This window comes from Dendropsophus ebraccatus, chromosome 14 (assembly GCF_027789765.1).
Source record: "Dendropsophus ebraccatus isolate aDenEbr1 chromosome 14, aDenEbr1.pat, whole genome shotgun sequence".
NCBI classification, from domain to species: domain Eukaryota; kingdom Metazoa; phylum Chordata; class Amphibia; order Anura; family Hylidae; genus Dendropsophus; species Dendropsophus ebraccatus.
In genome coordinates, this window is record NC_091467.1 from 52115058 (window position 1) to 52136207 (window position 21150).

Genomic DNA, 21150 nt, shown 5'->3' on the forward strand with positions numbered 1-21150 from the left:
CAAAGATTTTCTTTTCTTTGTGCATCTCGGCCCGGGGGAAATCTGAATCTGTTTTTGTGTGTAAGATGTATTTTGGAGTTGTCGTTGCCTATCCCCCCCCCCACCGTCCCCTCCCTGGGGAAATTAAAATGGCTGCCCATTTAAAACAACACAGGTTGCCGTGGTGACGGCTGTTTGCGAACTGTAGCGAGATTTTAAACTTTTCAGAAACAAAGTAACATTTTTATGTAGAAAGAGTGAAAGTCTGGGAAGAGGATGAATCACAATGTAATTGCCTTCCGGGGATTTTACTAGCCGCTCGCTGGCTGACATCTCAGCGGACGACCAATCCTCTGATTTCTAATGAGCTGCGTTCTAGATGAAGGTTCTAGATTATGAGCGAAACAACAGGGGTCTGTGCTATTGGGGAAGGTACATTATTTGCAGTTGTCAACCTGAGAGAGTGAGAGACAGTGACATGACAGGAGTTGTAGTTTTGCAGTAGCTGGGGCACCCCACTCCAATATATGGGGATATCAGGCTCCTACACTTATATTCTGTAATGATTCCTAGTGACTGGCCAGTTGTATTACCGGAATCCTTACAGAAATAAGCATCACTGGGGTTTTCAACTTAATTCCACCTTGAAAATCTGTTTTACAGAACGCTCTCTTGACGATAAGTTGATCTCTTTGATCAGCAGTGATCTGTGGGTAAACCTGGCAGTAAGTGTTCAGTTTCTCTGCAGCGCCACTACAGGTGAATTGAGGTATTTCCTACAGAAAACCTGAACCTTGTAAGTTTACTTTAAGGGTACAAACCCACACACCGTATACGCAACAGATACGCAACAAATACGCAGCAGAATTGATGGTTTAGATTTGATGCTGTGTTTAGTTATTCAGATCTAATCTGCTGCGTATTTGTTGCGTATTTGCTGCGTATCGCAGCAGTAAATACGCTGCGTATCGCAGCAGTAAATACGCTGCGTATATGGTGTGTGGGTTTATACCCTAAGGGTACAAACCCACACACCGTATACGCAGCAGATACGCAGCAGATTTGATGGTTTAGATTTGATGCTGTGTTCAGTTATTTAGATCTAATCTGCTGCGTATTTGTTGCGTATCGCAGCAGTAAATACGCTGCGTATGCGGTGTGTGGGTTTATGCCCTAAGGGTACAAACACAAACACCGTATACGCAGCAGATACGCAGTAAATACGCAGCAGATTTGATGGTGAAGATTTGATGCTGTGTTCAGTTATTTAGATCTAATATGCTGCGTATTTGCTGCGTATCGCAGCAGTAAATACGCTGCGTATACGGTGTGTGTGTTTGTACCCTAAGAGGGGAATTTATTACTAGTCGTACATTAAGCCCTGCTCCCATGCACCCTACTGGATTTATTAAGAGGAATATTAGGTGTATCTACGGCAGATGCAGAAATATACTCCTGATTCCAAGCAGGTGTGGGTGTATACCATTATTTAACCCTACAAGCAGGCCTAAATCATGATAAACTGGGCACAAAGGGAGGCCTCGCCACCTTTCGGTACCCCCCGCCCACCCATTAGGTGAGCTGGGTGTACGCCAGACACAATAATGATAAATTCCCCCCTAAGTGCTCTAGAAAAGGGGATCCTGAACAGACATCCTACCTTTCTCTTAAGCGCATCCCCTTACGCAAGGAATTGACTTGATGTATTAAAATTTGCATTAGCCCAACCTCTTTGTCACATTTTCCAGACAGGTCCGTAAAACAACAACTGTGTGGAGGCGTGCCGTAAAGATGGAAGCTTCCCTCTGCCAATTGTGCCCTGTTTTACTTGTATCTCCTATGCATGAGTGAGCCCTTTAAAAAGGGGTTGGGGCCCTGTCTCCTCAGGGGCCCCGTTGCCGCTGTATGGGCTGTTATCATGGATAACGGATGGTCTTCTTTACTCTTTCAGTTCCGGTGGGTGTGAGGTGGGAGCCGCGTTCCTCGCCCAGACATTGCCCTGAAGAAGATGCAGTAATCGCCTGAGGACCCTGAAAAGCAGCAAAGAAGGATGAACAGTGAGGAGGAGTTTTTCGATGCCGTCACAGGTACATAGAGGACATGTCTGAGGTGACACATCTTGGTGTCACGTGGAAAAGACAATTGGCACTGAACTGCACATGGCAAAGTAATAATTTACCTAAAAGATCTTCGTTGTTTGCAGTAAAGATCTGTGTGTTTCAGTTTTAGGGCTTTATTACACAGAGCAATTATCTGCTGAACCAGGCCAATCCGGGCACATGTGGTCCAGTGTAATAAAGACAACGAGGAGTCGGTCTTTGGATGATCACTCACTCTGTAATAGTGATGATAACCGTGTAAAGAAAATAATAAAGCTTATACTAGCCTCTCCAGGCTCCTCCGGTGTCCTGATGCCTTTTTCCCACACTCCCTGCTGACCGCAGCCGCCGCTGCTGACCATTCTGACTCCATATCTTCAGTGACAGGCCACTCATCCAATCACTGGGTGCACTGGCCTGACGCTGAAGATATGGGGCCAGAATGGTCAGCGGGACACCGGATGAACAAGTAATAACTTTATTATTTTCTATGTAAAAAGGGCTGAACAGGCATTGTTAGTGATGTCTGTGCAGCCCTTATGCATGATTATCGACCCATGTATAGTCTTTGTCTAGCATATTGGCACTCGCCCACAGTGCAGCATCAGCTGTCTGATAATGGCCCTTAGGCTGTACCGTAGGTGAAGGGGTGATGCCTGATCCTAGGGATCCTACAACCTTAACCCTCACCTCATGTTGCAATGACCCTGACATGACCAGGCAGTTGTTGGTGATGGGAACTAACCCCAATAAATAGGTACGGATTTGCCATGGATTCTAATTTCTGCAGCACTTTTTAAATAGTCATCTATAGTAATTTCTGTACACATCTTCACATGGTCTAAAACTGACAATGAATGATGGAGTTCATTGACTTTGCCCAGAAAAAACAACTGTTGATTGATATCACCTATAAGTGAACAGGTTTGATACTTAGAAATTTGCCCCCCCCCCCCCTTCACTCACCGCTTGATCTGCCCCATTGCAATAGACAAGCTCCATAATGGTGCCATTAGACTGGTAATGACCCAGCGAGTGACGTTCACAGCCGCACACTTATCCAAGCTATAACAATTAACAATTTGTTGGGGTCTCTACATTTAGATCCTAAGCATTCAAAACTTTTTTTAAAAAAGTTTTTAACACATTAAAAAGGGAGCTAGGACGAAGGCCTGTTGCCGAGTGCGTCTGGTGTTGCTTTGCTGTATACAGCTGGCTATGCCCTATAGCAGTAACAATTTGAGGTTTATGTTAGATATTATAGGATAATGCACATTGCTTTACACAGTTAGATATACTGTATACTGATACAGGTGGTTAGAGGGTAAACGTACACAATGTGCTGTTGCTTCCTTTTCACTATTGCTCAAAATCCAGAGGTAACACTGCAACCTCTGAGGTTTCCCCTTTGTGATCTTCTATTCTGCATAGTTATCTGGTATTGCTGTCATAAATGGCCTGGCAGGTGGATGAACCTTATAGGCTTCCGTCATGCAGCCTGATGCGTTACATGTTCATCCTCATCTTTCTGGTACATGAATATAGCTTAAGCTGTTAAGAGTAAAGCAGATGTATACTTCACATAGCTGGCGTCTCCCCATACACACGCTGGCGTCTCCTCACTGACAGACATATACTTCACATAGCTGGCGTCTCCCCATACACACACTGGCCCAGCATCTCACTGACAGATGTAACTTACAATGGAAAGTCTTCAGCCCCGGTCACTCTTCTCACACTTTGTTGCTCCTTGTTCCCCATCATTCTGTCCTCCAAAATGATATGTGACAGCAGAAAAGCGCAGAGGAATCTGTTGGCGCTATACAAATAAATATTATTATTATTATTATTATTATTATTATTATTATTATTATTATTATTATTATTATTATTATTATTATTATTATTATATTATCTTTACTAATTTATTAAAAAGGAAAAAAGACAATCTCCCATGCCCATTAGTATTCCGAGCAGTCACTCTGCACTTATAAAGCCCCTTTGGAGTCATTCTGGCCTCCAATTTTCTTGGCCACAAGGTTACGTCTGGATTTGGGGATTTTCCTTCATCTCTTTGTCAGGTGCATGCAGTGCATGATGATTTGTCTTCTGAATGCCTTGTATATTCCAAACTATTCTCCAGTGCCTGGCTCTATAGACTGAGGTGTAGCTCCCGGTACTATCCTGTATAATCCTGGTGTCGCCTTATGGGGCAGAGCGTGGGTGTGACTATCACATCTGCACACCTATAGCTACAGAGAGGGATATATCCTATCACTCTCCATACATCAGCCCTCCAGCGTTTAAGTAATCAAAAAGGTTTTTTATTCCAATACAGCAAGCATGATACAACGTTTCAATGCTCTCACAGTACTTGGGAAGGATCGCATGAAAGGATTGAAACGTTGTATCATGCTTGCTGTATTGGAATAAGAAAAACTGACTTTTTTTGGTCAAGCTGGAGGGCTGCTACAATTTATTTGAAGACCAGAATCAAGTCTTCAGGCAGCGGCACCCTTCTTCACACTGCTGTGCATCTCTTAGAGAGTGTGTGTGTGTAATGTAATATATATATATATATATATATATATATATATATATATATATATATATATATATATATATATATATATATATATATATATATATATAATAATATGCGCATCAGGAAGAGGAAGTGTCTCTGACACGGGATACACACACGTGAGTGTAGCTGTACATCACACTGTGTGAGGTTACTATATGTTGTCGCCTCCCTGTAATCCTGTCCCTGTCCCATACTGATCTAGGACTAGCAGGCAGGGACAGGTCCTTCTTTATTTCCCTCCTATGTGTGACCTGTCCACTCTCATCTGACAGGTCCAGTTGAGTTCTTGTATGCATTCCCAATGAAACAACAGAACTGTGGGATCTTTTTTCCAGAGCTTTGCATTGTGCTGTCCCTCTATTGTTCCTCCTGGATATATGTGACTATATTGACAACTGGGCATTACCATTGCTATTGTCTATGGGCGCGTCCCTGGCACTGTCTGCAATGAATGTAGACACATGCTTATTGGAATACTTACATTTCCAGGAGGAGTAACAAAGGAACTACACAATTCAGAAAGTATAAATTAAAACAGACATCTTGGCTTTTTCATTACCCTTTATTAAATAAAACCTAACGTTCATGTCAAAAGGGTTAACTTGTGGGGGTCCCCTACAATTGCTAAAATGAAGGACCAGAAGCGCTTTTCCCCTTTGCCAGGTGAAGGAGCAGAAGCACGTCACCCACACCAATAAAAAGCGTTTGCTCTCCTTTTTGCCCCTGCTATATAATGGCTTCCTCCGCTCTCATTGTTTTTTCTCCTTTTGCTTTCATGGTATCTTTACTTTGAACCCATTTTTCCCTTCTCTTTAACATTCTCCAGTGCCCTGCGCTGCCCTCCCCCATAGTTTGTATATGTTTGTAGATCTCTCTCCGCAGCCAGGTAGTCGTGCGATGCGGTGGTGACACTGGCAGTGGCACATTACCATGTACTAGATATTCAGCAGAGGGGACTGCACTTTCAGGTCTTGTCAGCAAATGCAAAATAGATAATAAATGAATATAAAAATGAGCTACTTTACATCCGCTGAAGTCTCTGCCCGCACTGCTCTGTGCCCCGAATATTACCTTTCATTGTCTGTGAAAAACAACCAGAGGGTGATAAGACTGGTAGAGCTGCCAAGGGTGAGAGATGGCGTAGCAGGGTCAGCAAGTGTAAGGGAGCCAATGTACAGTCTGCAGCACCACTGGAAGCCTTGCCTCACCCAGGTGCCCACTGAGATCAGGCGGCATAATCAGTGCTTGGCACTCCAGAACATATTGTGCCCCTGGTGCACTTCACATACATGACTCTGCTGCACCCAGCAAGGTCGGCCCTGTTGCACCTGATACACTTTGTTTGCCTGCCCTTTACACGCTTCGCCCACACTGCCTGACATGCTTTGTCTGGGAGTGTGTGTACCTGCAGTCCTATGCAATTGGACAGATCATATGATGCAATACCTTGATATCTTGTGCAAGATGGAAAAGTGGTCCCTGGTGTATTTAACATACATGACTCTGCTGCTTCCAACAAGGTCAGCCCTACTGTCCGTGGCATGCTTCTTGTCCCTGCTGTGATCCTTGCCCCACCACCACCTTCTGTTCTCCTTGTCCCTTCACCTGATCCCTGCTTTGCTCCTTGTCCCTTCCCTCATTTCTGCGCTCCTTATCCTCCCCCTAGTCCTTTCTGCGCTCCTTGTACCCCCGTCCCTGCTCCTTGTACCCCCGTCCCTTCTCCTTATCCCCCATTCCTTCGGTGCTCCTTATCCCCCCCGTCCCTTCTCCATTTCCTCCATTCCTTCTGTGCTCCTTGTCCCCCCATTCCTTCTGCGCTCCTTGTCCTCTTCCTGTCTCTTCTGCGCTCCCTGTCCTGCCTCCCTCCCATTCTTACCGCACTCCTTGCCCCCCGTCCCTTCTCCTTATCCCCCCATTTCTCCTTCACTCCTTGTCCTCCCCCTAGTCCTTTCTGCGCTCCTTGTCCCCCCGTCCCTTCTTCTTATCCTCCATTCCTTCTGCGCTCCTTATCCCCCCCATTCCTTCTGTGCTATTTGTCCTCTTCCTGTCTCTTCTGCGCTCCCTGTCTTGCCTCCTCCCTATTCCTTCTGTGCTCCTTATCCCCCCCCGTCCCTTCTCCATTCCTTCTATTCCTTCTGTGCTCCTTGTCCCCCCATTCCTTCTGCGCTCCCTGTCTTGCCTCCCCCCATTCCTTTGTTGCTCCTTATCCCCCCCGTCCCTTCTCCATTCCTTCCATTCCTTCTGTGTTCCTTGTCCCCCCATTACTTCTGCGCTCATTGTCCTCTTCCTGTCTCTTCTGCGCTCCCTGTCTTGCCTCCCCCCATTCCTTTGTTGCTCCTTATCCCCCCCGTCCCTTCTCCATTCCTTCCATTCCTTCTGTGTTCCTTGTCCCCCCATTACTTCTGCGCTCATTGTCCTCTTCCTGTCTCTTCTGCGCTCCCTGTCCTGCCTCTCACCCCATTCCTTCTGCGCTCATTGTCCTCCCCCTCCTTTCTGCACCTCCGTTCCCCTTATCCCTGCTGTGCTCTTTGTATCCTTCCTTGCCCCTGCTGCACTCCTTGCCCCTCTACTCCGCTTGGTCCCCTGTCCCAGTCATGCCTTGTTGCTCTAACCAACTTTTTCCCACCACACCTGTAGACATTGTTCCGGTTTGCCCTGGAGACGGCAGTCTATCAGGGGTTAACTTTGTGACAGTATTTCCTCTCCTCTCGGTGTTTGGTTAATTAGAGGATAATGAGGAAATCCTTCTGCCATCTGGAGATGGTGACACCCCGAGAAAGCAATTTTCCTTTCCCTGTGATTCTTAAGCAGTCTGATGGGAGCTGGGGCTGTGTCCTGCCTAAAGTGTACCAGAGTAGCAGAGTCCAGTTAGTCAGTGGTGGTGGTTGTATAATACTAGATTCAGCTCTCCTACATCCCCATATCTGATCCATGCTACACAGCCTAGGTAGGTATTCCAGACGCTCACTGAATAAATCCAATTATACAACGAGATGAGATCAATCCCCGCAATTACAGAGATTACAGCGTATTGATCGTGTACTGTAGTGAGGCGAGGTGCCGGCCGTTTAGGCGATAAGACTTGCCATTGATATTGTTATATTCCCATCCATAGGTTATCTATGTGTCAGTATTTACTGACATTCTGGAGTTCTATTCATGAACCAGGGAGCTCAGGATGATAGGAATAAATCAGATGATGTGAAGTGTGCTCTATCAGCAGGGACTTTGGCCGTGACATGTCAGCGGGGAACACTGCTCGCTATTGCGTAATATCCACACAAGGCTTTTACACAGTAAAATACACAAAAAGTGGGCTGACCTTCACAGTGTGCTCAGAGCGGAGCAGGGTTCAGTGTCAGCCGCACATAACTCGCTCCTCTCCCTGACAGGCACAGACTCTGACAATTCCTCTGGAGAGTTTGCAGACACCAGCCAGCGGATCACCGAGATGACGCTCTCCAACCAGAACGCCACCACCGAGGACGCCATGAGTCTGCAGGAGAATGGGGTGAAGAAGCATCGGTGAGTCTGTCATTATTTCCCATTATTTTTACTTCTTCCTTGAGTACGCTACTGTTCTCTGGTATCGGCCATCTCCCCTATTGATATCATCAAGCAGGTGCTGTCAGCCATATCTGCTATATCCTGCCCCAAGAGCTTACAATCTAAAAGCGACAGGGGATAGGTGGTCACGATAGGCAGCAGATTTAAAAGTATATCTCCACTTTTCACAATATGTCACAGGGAAAATCATTTTAAATAGCCGACTAACTCAGTAAATCTTTTCTTTTACTGCTTTTGTACTGATTAAGTTATTATATCTCATTTTCTCCATTCACATCCAGAGCTGCTGGTAACTGTTGGAAGCTGAAGGCAATTTAGCTCCGCCCCCTGTCGGCCATGTGACACCTAACTGCCGAGAGCTGACAGTGTAACAGTCTACCTTAATGCACTGTGCTTTGGTTACAGTCCTGAATCTACCACAGCAGTATGAGAGTGACAGTTAAACAGTCACATGACCAACAGAGGGGTGGAGCTAAGCTGCTGTCAGTTTCTAGTGGCAACTAGCAGAATTTCAAAAGCAGCTCTTAGGGTATAAACACACACACCGTATACGCAGCAGATTAGATCTAAATAACTGAACACAGCATCAAATCTGCTGCATATCTGCTGCGTATTTGCTGCGTATCTGCTGCATATACGGTGTGTGTGTTTGTACCCTTAAGATGAAAGGAAATAACTCAGAATGAGTAAAGGAACTGGAAGGCAAAGTATTTATTCCAAAAACATTGCCACCCCGGCCCCCAGGTTGTGTGGTGTAATGCAGCTCACTTCCACTGAAGTGAATGGAATTGAGTTGTAATACCACACACAACCTGAGGACAGGGGTGGTGTTTTTTGTTTGGGGAAAGCAGCCATGTTTTTGTATGCCTGGACAACCACATTTAAAGGGGTTTTCCTGTATTTTAATTAGGATTGCATAGAATTGATGAGAGTCTGACTCCCAGCACCCCTGCCAGTTAAGTGATGGGGCCGTGAGGCCGCACCAGATTCAGCCGCAACCAAATGTATTGTGCTTTGGCTGGGATGCATCTCCACCAGTCCATGTTACAAGCCCAGAAAATCCCATTTTCCATTCAACACATTTCACTTCCATGTACAAATCTGGTACAGATCACAGCTACTATGACTCCCTATGGTGCACATGTGTGTGCTATGTGTGGTAATAAGTCCGCCCCATTGTGCAACAGTGTCCTTCTGTATAGAGCAGCCTTGTTATTATCTGAGGAGATCTAAGGGTAATGAAGTCACCATCAAGTTACCCTCTCACCTATATCTTATCAGCCAACTTCCACATAAAGTACCTGCTCAGAAGAACATCTTATCTACCAATGTAATGTATGTACACAGTGACCCCACCAGCAGGATAGTGAGTGCAGCTCTGGAGTATAATACAGGATGTAACTCAGGATCAGTAATGTAATATATGTACACAGTGACCCCACCAGCAGAATAGTGAGTGCAGCTCTGTTGTATAATACAGGATCAGTGCCAGATAAGTGATGTGTGTGTATACACTCAGCTTTTTGCAGATATATAAAGTTGAGTGTTGAGCATTACTGGTGGTTTAGGGGTCATTGTTGCACTTTGGGCTATAACCTTGTTGTTTTGTATAGCTTTTATATATTGTGGCTTCCCCATGTGTGTATTGACATGAGATATTGGATTGTAACCTCTATAGACCCTGGTCTCTGTACTGCACTCCAGTATATGTTCATGCTAATGCAGAATGAAGCAGGGGATAATGAGATGCAGAGTCCAGAATGGCCGCCTCATGCTGACACTTAGTGCACAGTAACATAATAATAATAATAATAATAATAATGCGTGGCCATAGCGGCAGCTATTAGCTGTTTATGTGAATCTCTTCAGAGTTGTCAGGTAATTATATACCAGTGCATTAATGTTCCTGCTCCTGCCATTTCCCCAATACATCCCTGTAGTGAACACTGACTAATCCAATGTCAGGTAATGTATGTAGAGCAGCCCCCTAGATCAGAAAAAAGCCAATTGTGTCTCCCACTGCCGCAAACATAAGGCTCTTTGCAGACTTGATCGAGAAGACTTTGCTTTCTCGCCCATCCGATCTGTACCCACTGCCCACTGCCATCCAGACTTGGCAGAAATTGTTTGGAGTCTTATGCATCAGCTTCCCTCATCTGCTCGCTGCCCCTGGATCTAATCTAATGCTTTACTAGCACCTGCCTGACTCTGGGCTGCTCCTGTGTATTACTCAGTATATGGGGGAATAGGAGCCTCTGCTCTTACTACATGCTGTCACTTCTATATTCATGTTTTATGAGACTTTTTTTACCCTTCCTCATCTTATCATAAACTTGATTCACAAATCATTACCCATAAAGTACAATGCCATGTGATGTCAGCACTGCAGGTGTTCAGCATAAATCTCTGCGACACCTGCTCTGTTAGGAGTAATAATGCCTGTATTAGGGTATGTGCACACTACAGATTCTGAGCGGAAAACTTCAAACGGATTCCAACGTGCACTCCCGCTTAAATTTCCACCCGTGCCATAGACTCCATTCTTTGCTCAGGCAGATTCCGCTGTCCGCCCAAAGAATTGGCATGTCAATTCTTTGGGCAGACTGTGGAATCTACCTGAGTATAAAATGGGGCCTATAAGATTGCCAGGACTTCAAATGGGGGTGCGCGCCGGAATCCGCTTGAAGTTCTCTGCTCAGAATTTGTAGTGTGCACATACCCTCATAGTGGATGTATGGGCGTCCATAGCTCTACTATCCAATAGTGAGCTCAGGGTTACACAGTATCTGACATGTGGTGGTGACAAGTGCAAGACCTATTTGGTGGGCTTCTATAATCTGGCGTGTCAGGGACCAATAATAGTTACCACCTGGTAGATAGATATATCCCCTCCATGGTATATAGATAATGTATCCCCTCCATAGTACATCAACAATAAATCTTGCCAGGTACATGGCTGACACATCTCACCAGTTTTTATATCTCATCATTACATGGCCTCTTTTGGAAACCATTTAATGTAATGGCCCTAACTTGTGTCTTAATTTAATCTAAGTGTGGCCAGTGGATAGGTCTCATATAGGTTCAGAAGAACACAATGACAGGTATGGCTATGTTATCTGGTCTGTGCATGTCATGTTACATATATAACCTAGTGTTGTGTTCCCAGGACCTCGCTGCCTGCCCCCATGTTCTCGAGAAACAATTTCAGCGTATGGAGCATATTGAAGAAGTGCATTGGACTGGTAAGTCTGGAATCTCTGTTATATCATGTGGAGGGATGTACAGGAGGATTCCTATACTGGGACTGACCTGCGGGCATCGGAGTATCTGGGAAGGGGTGTGGGGGTGCCAGGAAGCAGAAAGACACAGTTCTGCAGGAGTGGCTAGTATTTTATACCATGAAATATATTCTGTTGGTTATGATGACCATAATATTTTAATATTTTAGGGGGCTGTCCAGGAATTAAAAAAAAAAAAAATTGAGTAAAAACTGGAACCAGCATGAAACTGAAAAAAAAAAAAAAAAAAATTTGTTACGCACCCCTTAATCCACAGCCATTCCACTGTAATGTAGTTAATGTAGTTTTTAGTAACACAAAGATTGTTTTTTTTTCTTATGTTTTTGTTTTCCCTTTTGATTTTTTTTTTTTTTTTTTTTGTAAGATAGCCACTTTCCATAGGCAGTGTCTGGTATTGCAGCTCTAATACCACACATAACCTGAGGATAGGGATGGTGCTGCTTTTGGAAGAAAGCAGCTATGGTTTTTATGCTACCAAATGTTAATTTATGAGAAATAATTGTCTATTCTAAAAGCTGTGTCCTGCCCATCCTCATTCAGAGTGCAGCTCCGGCCTATTCCAGTGTTGGGGTAGAGACAAACATTTCCCATAAATTAACATCTTCCTTCTGCTGTTCCGTCTGGAATTGGACAAGTAAACTTAAGGTCCCTTTACACGGACCAATTATCAGACACGAGCGTTCCCAGAAACATAATAATCGGTCAGTGTAAAAGGGCCAACGATCAGCCGGTCAGTGGGAAATGTGATGTGCAGCCAATAACAATGAATGTTAATGGCCGCATGAATGATTCGTGTGGCTTGTGCGATTTTTCATGCTTTGTAAAGGCATTGCAAACAAGCACCGATCTCGCTAACTGGCTTCGGGCATGGGCAGCTAAAGATCGGGTCATGTACGGCAGGTGTGTCAAACTCGGGCCCTCCAGCTGTTTCAGAACTACAATTCCCATCATGCCTGGACAACTTTGGCTGTCCAGGCATAATGGGAATTGTAGTTCTGAAACAGCTGGAGGGCCTGAGTTTTACACCCCTGATGTAAAAGGACTTCTGGGTAAGGGTGTGTCCCAGCATGGTATGACACTGCCTTTTCAGTGATGACCTTATCCATATATCCATATCATTTTTTACTTTTTTTTTAATTTATTTTTTTTTTTTTATTTGAGTCACATACAAAGGCGTGAGTAGAACTCGACAGGTAATTTATATTTTATTTCTTCTATTTTGGAAGGCCTGTCTCCCGGCACCTGTCGGTATATGAGGAGGTCTGACCTCTAAGTAAATGCAGCCATAACTGCAGATTATTTTCCTGCATTAATGATGTGTTTTCTAGTAAGATTTTCGATCCGCCTCGCGGCAGATAAGGATTTGTGTATCCCAGGAGCCGCTCGCCTCCGTCGCCTCTCATCCTTTTTTTCTCTGCCTCCAGGAACTGTCGAAAATCACCATGCCTATCGTCTTCAATGAGCCCCTGAGCTTCCTGCAGAGAATCACTGAGTATATGGAGCACACCTACCTGCTGAACAAAGCCTGCTCCTACACTGATCCCCTGCTCAGGATGCAGGTCAGTATCCGCCACACATCCTTGCATACATCTGTGTGCTCAATCTCACCGCAGGGTGGCAGACTTATCTGTAAAAACTTTGCTGTCAGACATCATCTGTAAACAACAGGGATCAATCTGTCGCTGGAGGCTTGGAAGCTGTGATAACAGAGCTGAGATGCAAGTGTGGCCCTTCGTAGAAGGGGAAATGTGCTGCCACCATTGGGAATGCGCCTGCTTTAGGCACGTGAAACAGTTTTACAGCAGCATTCAGGTTTTCAATGGTTCATTTGGCAGATCTTTGCCATCATTGCTATTGTGTTGTGTTTATGGGCTAAAGCAACACCATGTACCTTCAGAAGCTGTCGGCCACATGTTCACTCACTATGCATGTGCATGCTCGGCTGAGCGTTAATGTGTTTTCAATGGGAAGAGGAAGTTGCACATATGGCGGCTGCTTATCTCTGTATGTAGAGTTTGCAGGTCGCCATACATATCAGACCTGTGGCCCACCAATTGTTGCAAAACTACAATTCCCATCATGTCTGGACAGCCCTTGGCTAGTTAAGAATAATGCAGAGTTCCCTAACTTTTTTCGTAGTTTTGTAACAGCTGGATTGTTACAGGTAGCGCGAACCTCAGCGGATTATTGTAAGCACGTGCATGTTGGGCCAAGAGGAGTGTGAACGGTACGGGTGGGTGGGTTATATGGCAGCTTTTACAATGACTGCATTGAGTCCATGTCCATAAGTGATCATACATTGAAGAGCGCGCTGTCTTCTGATCCCCATCGTACCTCCTAAACGTGCATGTACTTTGGGTGGGGAGATGGGTGCAAGCCGCTGCCAGACACCTCTGACTGCAGTTTATCTTCTCCAGATAACAAAAGGGATTGGACATATTGTAATCCATCTGTTGACTCTGACACATAAGATGGTCGGCGAATCCTGCAGTAATCGATCCAGTGTTGGATCATGTTGTCTAGCAGCTGCCTGGCATCTTGCTGGGTCATAGATCTGAGGTTGCTCCTTAGATACCCTATTATCTTTCTTTTCAGGGCAGATGCAATGTGACTGATGCCTGGAGCTGGTTCTGTGAGCAGTTATAATAGGCCTAGTGCAGTGTAATCTGTAATAGTGTTATTATAGTGCAGCCTTACATAAGGGAACACGCCTCGTCCTCTCCAATATCATAACACAAAGAAGCTCTGGAATGATCATAGTGTGTGTTGGCCGGCCGCCTGGATTTCACACTGGAATGTGAAGCTTGTGGGGAAGCGGTGCAGGTGTGGTGTGTACTGAGGTCACCCATCACCGGCTATTACAGGTTGTCTATCACACAGGGTTATATTCGTCTTGGCTATGTAACACTAATCACTCTATAATTAGAAGTTATGTAACCTTTTCATATACATTTGTGTATTAATTTCTCATGGTTTTCCTGATCTCTGCTTGCTGTCAGTGAACAGCAGCATTCTTGTTTGCATTCTGAAAAAAAACGTATTTGTCATGCGTATCCTGCTTGTGCGTTGCACAGGCCTTAAAGAGGAACTCCAGCAACAATTTCCAGCATGCTTTTGCTTTTAGGGCATGCTGGAAATTGTAGTTTTGCAGCAGCAGAAGAACTGTAGGTTGCAGACCACCAGTCCTTATCACACACAGATCATGGAAGGAGAAGTCTCTAGATTCCCTTGTAGGACATCTTCAGGACCCGCTTGTCTGACAGATGGTAACAAATGAGGCAAGACGTCGGGTTAGGAACTAACCTTTCTGCTGCCGACTCTGCAAAATACACATATGTCACAACAATGACATAAACCCCACATAAGCATTACGGCTGTCATCTTCTCTCAGCATCGCACGCAGCCCTCCTGGGCAGATAGTGGTGTAAAGAAGCCTGGCAGGATCTCTCCGGGGCTGGCTTGTGGCCTGGGAACTCAGCACGTAAGAATTCCCAGTTCTGTCCTCAACGGCTTAGAGTTCGCTACAATTGTATCCAGTCTGGAGATGATTGAACACTGGGTCAACTGGGTAGAAATATAGCAAACCCTCAGCTGCTGGGGATGAGTCTAAATAACATTGTTTTTATTCTGGCAAATAATTGCAGGACTGGATGCCCCATTCCAGCAACTAGTGGGGGTCCCAGCCATCTTGTGGAATCTTGTAAGATAATAAGCCATTATGTTATGATTACTGGGGGTCCGGTCTCTAAGACACCCCCCACTCCCACTAATGCTCGGAAAGTATAGGATTCTCTGCTGAATTAGTGTGGCCATTCCTGCCTTAGGATATGTGCACAATGAGATTTGACAGAAAATCAGTTGCGGAATTTGCAGCTCACGGACTGCAGTGGGGGCGCGCGTGGGAAATCGGTGTCCCCCTATTTGTAGGTCTGACATGGGGGCCCTTCTTGGGTAAGCCGGAGGATATGTCCTCCTAAACTGCATTGGTATATAATGACTTTAATTTGTCATCCCTGCAACCTCTGGGACCCCATACATCCTGAGAAAGAAGGGAGCGAATTCACTGCAGAAATTCAAACCACTCCTGTCCAACCAGCTGTGTCGGTGATATAGGTCCAGTATAAGGGTTCTGCCTGTGCACAGAATGGAGTCTATGACACGAGCGGAGATGCGTTCGCTCCGCTGCAGTCCACGAGCGGCGAATTCCATGATGTTTTTTTTGTCAAATTTCCTCAGTGTGCACATATCCTTATACTGGACTGGGCTTATCCCCAGCACAGCTGGTTGGACAGGAGCACAGTTGGAATTTCTGCAGTGAATTTGCTCCCTTCTTTCTCAGGATGTATGGGGTCCCAGAGGTTGCAGGGATGACATATTACCCAAGAAGGCCCTCCATGTCCGACCTACAAATAGGGGGGACACTGATCCCCCCCCCCCCCCCCCTTCTTGTGATCGGATCAGCCATTTACCACCTCCCCGCAGATGAGTTATTGGTGGAAGTACCCCTTTAAGGCCCAGGTCATAGAGGCGTAACATCAATAGGGAAGTTACACTGTAGACTTGTAACCACAATGGATATGATTTGACAGATATTGACTCATGATTGAGTTCCCCTTTAAGCGATGTCTACATAATGCCTGCCAGGTTTTCTCTGTGTTAGTTTCTTCATCCTCCTCTGTTCCCTGTACAGACGGTGGCCGCCTTTGCCGTCTCTGCTGTGGCGTCTCAGTGGGAGAGAACAGGGAAACCCTTCAACCCGCTCCTTGGAGAAACATATGAGTTAACAAGGTGAGTGTGCAGGATTGTGGAGCTCAGATCCTGACCCCTTGAAGGATGACTGACCAAAACGCTGTCTCTTACAGGGAAGACTTAGGGTTCCAGTTCGTCTCTGAACAAGTCAGCCATCACCCGCCTGTTAGTGCCTTTCATGCTGAGGGACTGAACAAAGACTTCATCTTCCATGGCTCCATCTACCCCAAGCTGAAGTTCTGGGGCAAGAGTGTAGAAGCCGAACCCCGAGGGACAATCACCTTAGAGTTACTCAAGTGAGTATGAGGGTTGTGTGAGTGGTAATAAATAGACTACATTGTCTCTACATTGTGAGGACCACATCAAACAGCTCCCCATATCTCAGCTACTAGTTAGTGTGAAATGGAGGGAAAGTAAGGAAATGAGGGCCAAAAAGATGAACGTTGGAGCTCTTCAAGGGTTAGTCCAAAATTAAATAAACATGGCTGCTTTTTTCCAAGAATAGTTCTACATCTGTGCACAGGTTGTCTGGTATTGCAGCTCAGTCCCATTCACTTGAGTGAGGCCAAACATTAGTGCCTATAACACCCATAAACAGAGGTAGCTCTGTTACCAAAAAAAGCATGCCATGTTTTATTAATTATAGAAACCCCTTTAAGACAGTATGGCCGACACTACTAACAGCCCTTTCAGTGCTGTTCTTCCATTTCAGCCTAAGGCCCCGTTCCCACTGAGCAAAACTAGCGGAATTCTGCGGCGGAATGCCGTTAGCCTCTTGCTCATAATGGGAGTCTATGGGAGGCGCGCGCTCCTGCCCTGTCCGCGCTGAAGAATAAACATGTTCATTCTTCAGCGCGGACAGGGCAGGAGCGCGCGCCTCCCATAGACTCCCATTATGAGCAAGAGGCTATGGGAGGCGCGCGCTCCTGCCCATAGACTCCCATTATGAGCGGGAGGCTAACGGCATTCCGTGGCGGACAATTCCACCGTGGAATTCCGCTAGTTTTTGCTCAGTGGGAACGGGGCCTTAGTGGAACTCAGGAAGATGAGATACGGGGAGCTGGTTGATAAGGTGTTTACTCACAAAGGAGAAGTCACATAATAAACAAAGTATACATAATAAACAAAGTATACTTACCAGTCCCTGTGCCTCTTTGTCGCTTCCTTACCGATCTCTGACAACCCTCAGTGCAATATGTCCTTCAGCTGCAATATGTACCCGGCTGATGGTTTGCCCTTTCAGCCAATCATTGACTGGGACGGGACACCGCTGCAGTCACTGACTGGCTGAGTGGGTTATCAGCTGGGTACATGACGAGTCGGGGCCATGACGAACCTGAACGAAAATTACTTCTGACTGCTGTCGTGAAACCTTAGAGCAACGCTATGAGGGCATGGGGACTGGTAAGTATACATTGTTTATTATGTTCTCGCACCCCCTGCCTGCCTATCATTTGTTAGCTTCACGGCCCTTCTCCATTGAATCTGTATGTTTCCACCCACTTTCAATAAATATATATACAAATGCTATCTTATTGCGTTTGCAGTTTTTTTTTTGTTGCTTTGTGCTGCTCATAGTTGGAGGCCTCCGTTGCTCACGGCTGTAGTTTTTCTTTTTATAACGTATCATTGATCATCTTCCTTTCAGATCAATGGCTTGTGGTTGAATCTATAGGAAATCAATAGTATTATTTACAGCCAGCTTTGACTCTTAATACACTCTCCCTGCCCCCCCCACTGTAACAATTTTAACGATTAAATCGATTTGTCTTTGTTATTGATTTTAAATTTTTTCTGTATTGTTGTTGTTTTATGAAATTGTATAATCTTACATCCTCTTTGTTAACTGGTTAGTGATGCAATAGGGCAATATTTCTCAGGATGTGGAGCTGTCAGCCATAGCAGCCATACAAGAGACAACTGCGCTACTTTTCCTTTGCATTATGGTCTATTTTTCAGTGATATGGCGGCATTGAATATTACTGGCAGATGTATTCATGTGCTGTCATACTAAATTGGCTGGATATGATGACCCCCATTGTTAGAGGGACATTGTACGTGGCTGTTACTGTGAGGGGGGCAATGTGTATAACTGTTACTGTTCTGAGGACTTGATGGCTAGGAGGACATTGTTTATTACTGTCACCATTATGACTGCTGCTCCTATGGGAGCAAGATGGCTGCTGCTGCTAGGGAGTTTACTTTGTGTCGCTGACATTTTTATGGGAGCATTGTATTATGTTTACTGTAATAGGGGCACAATATCTGGACAACTAAGTAAGGGCACTGTAGCTGGAAGGGGTACCTCGTGGCTTCTAATCATTTGGTGTTTGGTGCCATTGGCTGGTAGATACACAGCAGTGCCTCTACCAGGTTAGCTACTTACACTCAGATCATGCCGACTAGTCATGTCAGATAATCACATTGGCTGAGCCCCCTTCCAATAGCCTCAAGCCCAAGTGAAAAGTCTTGACTTACTATGAGTATCTGTATCACCTCCAGGCACAAAGACGTCTATACATGGACGAATCCTACCTGCTGTGTCCACAACGTCATCATTGGAAAACTGTGGATAGAGCAATATGGCACCATGGAGATCATAAACCACAGGTAACAATGTACTCTCCACAGCACATTTATTCAGTTGATTGCAGAAGAGCTGCAATACCAGTCATAGCCCAAAGACAAAGGTGGCGCCATTTCTGGAAAATTCTGATTTTATGTGCACATGTATTTGTCTAATGTTTTTCGTCTTTGGTTTGTTCCAGCACTGGTGATAAGTGTGTTCTAAACTTCAAGCCCTGTGGTCTGTTTGGAAAGGAACTGCACAGAGTAGAAGGTCATATCCAGGATAAGAAGTAAGCTCCAAGGCTGCATTCTTTTTTTTTTTTTTTTTCCAAAAATATTTTTTCTTTTAGGACCCAATTAATGTTGGTAGGGGAAAAGGAACTGACCTCCCCCCTTGTGTCACCACACAAAAGAGCTTTACATGTATTTGGACCTTACAACTAAAGCCTATGGTAGTCCTGGAGACTTGAGAAACTTGGTCCTGTTTACTGAAGTGTGTGGGAGTTTACTGTATGAAAGGGGTTGTTTACTTTTAACTAAACTTTTAACTAAACTATCTGCAAGTTTTTAACCCGCTGATGCGTCCCTATAGCGCATGGGAAGCTGAGGATGCAGGTAGGTTTTTTACCTTCATCCTCTTTGCCGGTGCTGTGATATTTGCAGTAATTTTGGCGCACTTGCTCTACTCATGTTCATAAGGAGGGGCAGACCAACTAGGGGAGGATCGGTGCACTGAGGGCAGTAGTCTCACCTCCAGTGCACCAAAATGCCTCATTAGCATAGGACTTGGCAAACTCCTAATATCACAGTAATGGTGCCAAGGATGAACGAAAGAAGATTACCTTCATCCTCAGCGCCCCGGGCACTATAGGTAGATATTAGCAGGTTAGCTGCTTCTAACCTGCTGATCGTTTCCCCATCAAAGACCCCTGTGCATTCGCACTTAAGAAGCTCATGGATGCCCGAAGAGTGGGAGTCCCACATCTTGTTCCAAAGCTTCTGTCTCTTCCACTCCCTTCTTTCCTTCTTTCTCCCACCTCCCTTTTATCTAGTCGTCTTCCTTCTTTCTCATATTCTTGCTGGTTTCTTCTCCTCCTCCTGCTCCTTTTTCTTGTCCTCTCCATCTTCCTTCCTCTCCTTTTTCCTCTTCTCTATCTCTTTTCTTTCTATTCCCTTTATTCCTTCTTTCCTTTTCCCTCTTTCTTTTTTATTGTGCTTTTTTTCTACCCCTCCCTGCCATCTTGTTCTCTCTTCTCTCCCTTATTACTTCCCCACTCCATTCTTTTCCCTTCTTTTCATCTTACCACTCCCTTTTTTCCCTGCTTCCTTCTTTTTTGTTTTCTCCTTCTCTCTCTCCTCTTCTTTCTTATGCCTCCCTTCTTTCTCTGCATGCTCTCTTCTTTTCTTCCTCTCCCTTCTTTTTCTCTGCTCTTCCCATCAATTCTCTTATTCCTCTTTCTTCTCAGCTCCGCCATATTTCTGCTCTTTCTCTGCTACCCTCTTATTCAAAGTTCAAATCTGGAAATTGCTATTTATACCACTTTCTAGCATGCAGTGGTAACTTTCTATTCATCTTGGTCATTGCTGGTTGTTACAGTTCAGCTCCATCAAGCGCTCAGCTCCAGATCTGTCCTTCCTCCATACGTCATACTGAAGCTTTGCTTTCTCACTTTGGCTGCTGTATTAAAGCACAAGCCTGGCACAATCTCCCCAGATATATTATTATCATCATTTATTGTGATTTGCGTTTTTCCTATCATTTTTCTCTCATAGTAAGAAGAAGCTTTGTATGATCTATGGGAAATGGACGGAGTGTTTGTGGAGTGTAGACCCCACTACATATGAAACACATAAGAAGTCTGAGAAAAAGGGAGGTGAACAGAAGAAATTTAAGGTTAGTGGTGTAAGCTTCATATAGCCTGGTGTGATGGGGGCCTCCATTACCTGGTCTCACCCCTATGGTGAAGACTACGATGAGGAGGACAAGGCCAAAATCTGATCATGTATCACATTTTATCTGCAGAACGAGGACTCTGTAAACCCTGAAACTGATGAAGCGGACGACATGCCTGAGATCCAGGAGACTGTGCAGGTTATTCCTGGCAGTAAACTACTTTGGAGGATCAACAGTCGACCCCCAAACTCTACTCAGGTTAGCATGGGTACATAGATTTGGGGTTATGTGTAACATTGGAAGGTTTTCCCCCACTACTAAAGCTATGGTTTGTAAGAATTGTATTCCTGTTGTTGTGAAGCATACCTTTTGAACACAACATGGAGATATAGGCTCAGATTTATG

General features: G+C 45.1%; 1 protein-coding gene and 1 long non-coding RNA gene across 7 annotated transcripts in view; one reads left to right on the forward strand and one right to left on the reverse strand.

Moving 5' to 3' along the window:
* Positions 1–21150, forward strand: part of OSBPL2 (oxysterol binding protein like 2) — a 57867-nt gene that overhangs the window by 30689 nt on the left and 6028 nt on the right. For 3 of the 4 annotated variants that reach the window (XM_069953338.1, XM_069953339.1, XM_069953337.1), the window contains exons 2-11: positions 1931–2066; positions 8058–8190; positions 11402–11477; positions 12959–13093; positions 16225–16322; positions 16397–16579; positions 18786–18893; positions 19052–19141; positions 20625–20745; positions 20875–21003. In XM_069953338.1, the coding sequence (XP_069809439.1) occupies positions 2030–2066; positions 8058–8190; positions 11402–11477; positions 12959–13093; positions 16225–16322; positions 16397–16579; positions 18786–18893; positions 19052–19141; positions 20625–20745; positions 20875–21003 (1110 nt within the window). In that variant the 5' untranslated portion in view covers positions 1931–2029. Of the gene's footprint in view, positions 1–1930; positions 2067–8057; positions 8191–8634; positions 8762–11401; positions 11478–12958; positions 13094–16224; positions 16323–16396; positions 16580–18785; positions 18894–19051; positions 19142–20624; positions 20746–20874; positions 21004–21150 lie in introns of those variants that run through there. The other variant, XM_069953340.1, reaches the window with a different exon arrangement.
* Positions 1784–8650, reverse strand: LOC138772731 (uncharacterized). Of its 3 annotated transcripts, none has more exons than XR_011359814.1 (4): positions 8612–8650; positions 7988–8161; positions 3781–3897; positions 1784–2009 (listed from the first exon to the last, which is right to left on the reverse strand). It is a non-coding gene; the product is annotated as an uncharacterized lncRNA (long non-coding RNA). The 3 variants fall into 3 exon arrangements; XR_011359812.1 differs by lacking the exon at positions 8612–8650 and adding an exon at positions 8441–8583; XR_011359813.1 differs by lacking the exon at positions 8612–8650 and adding an exon at positions 8331–8434.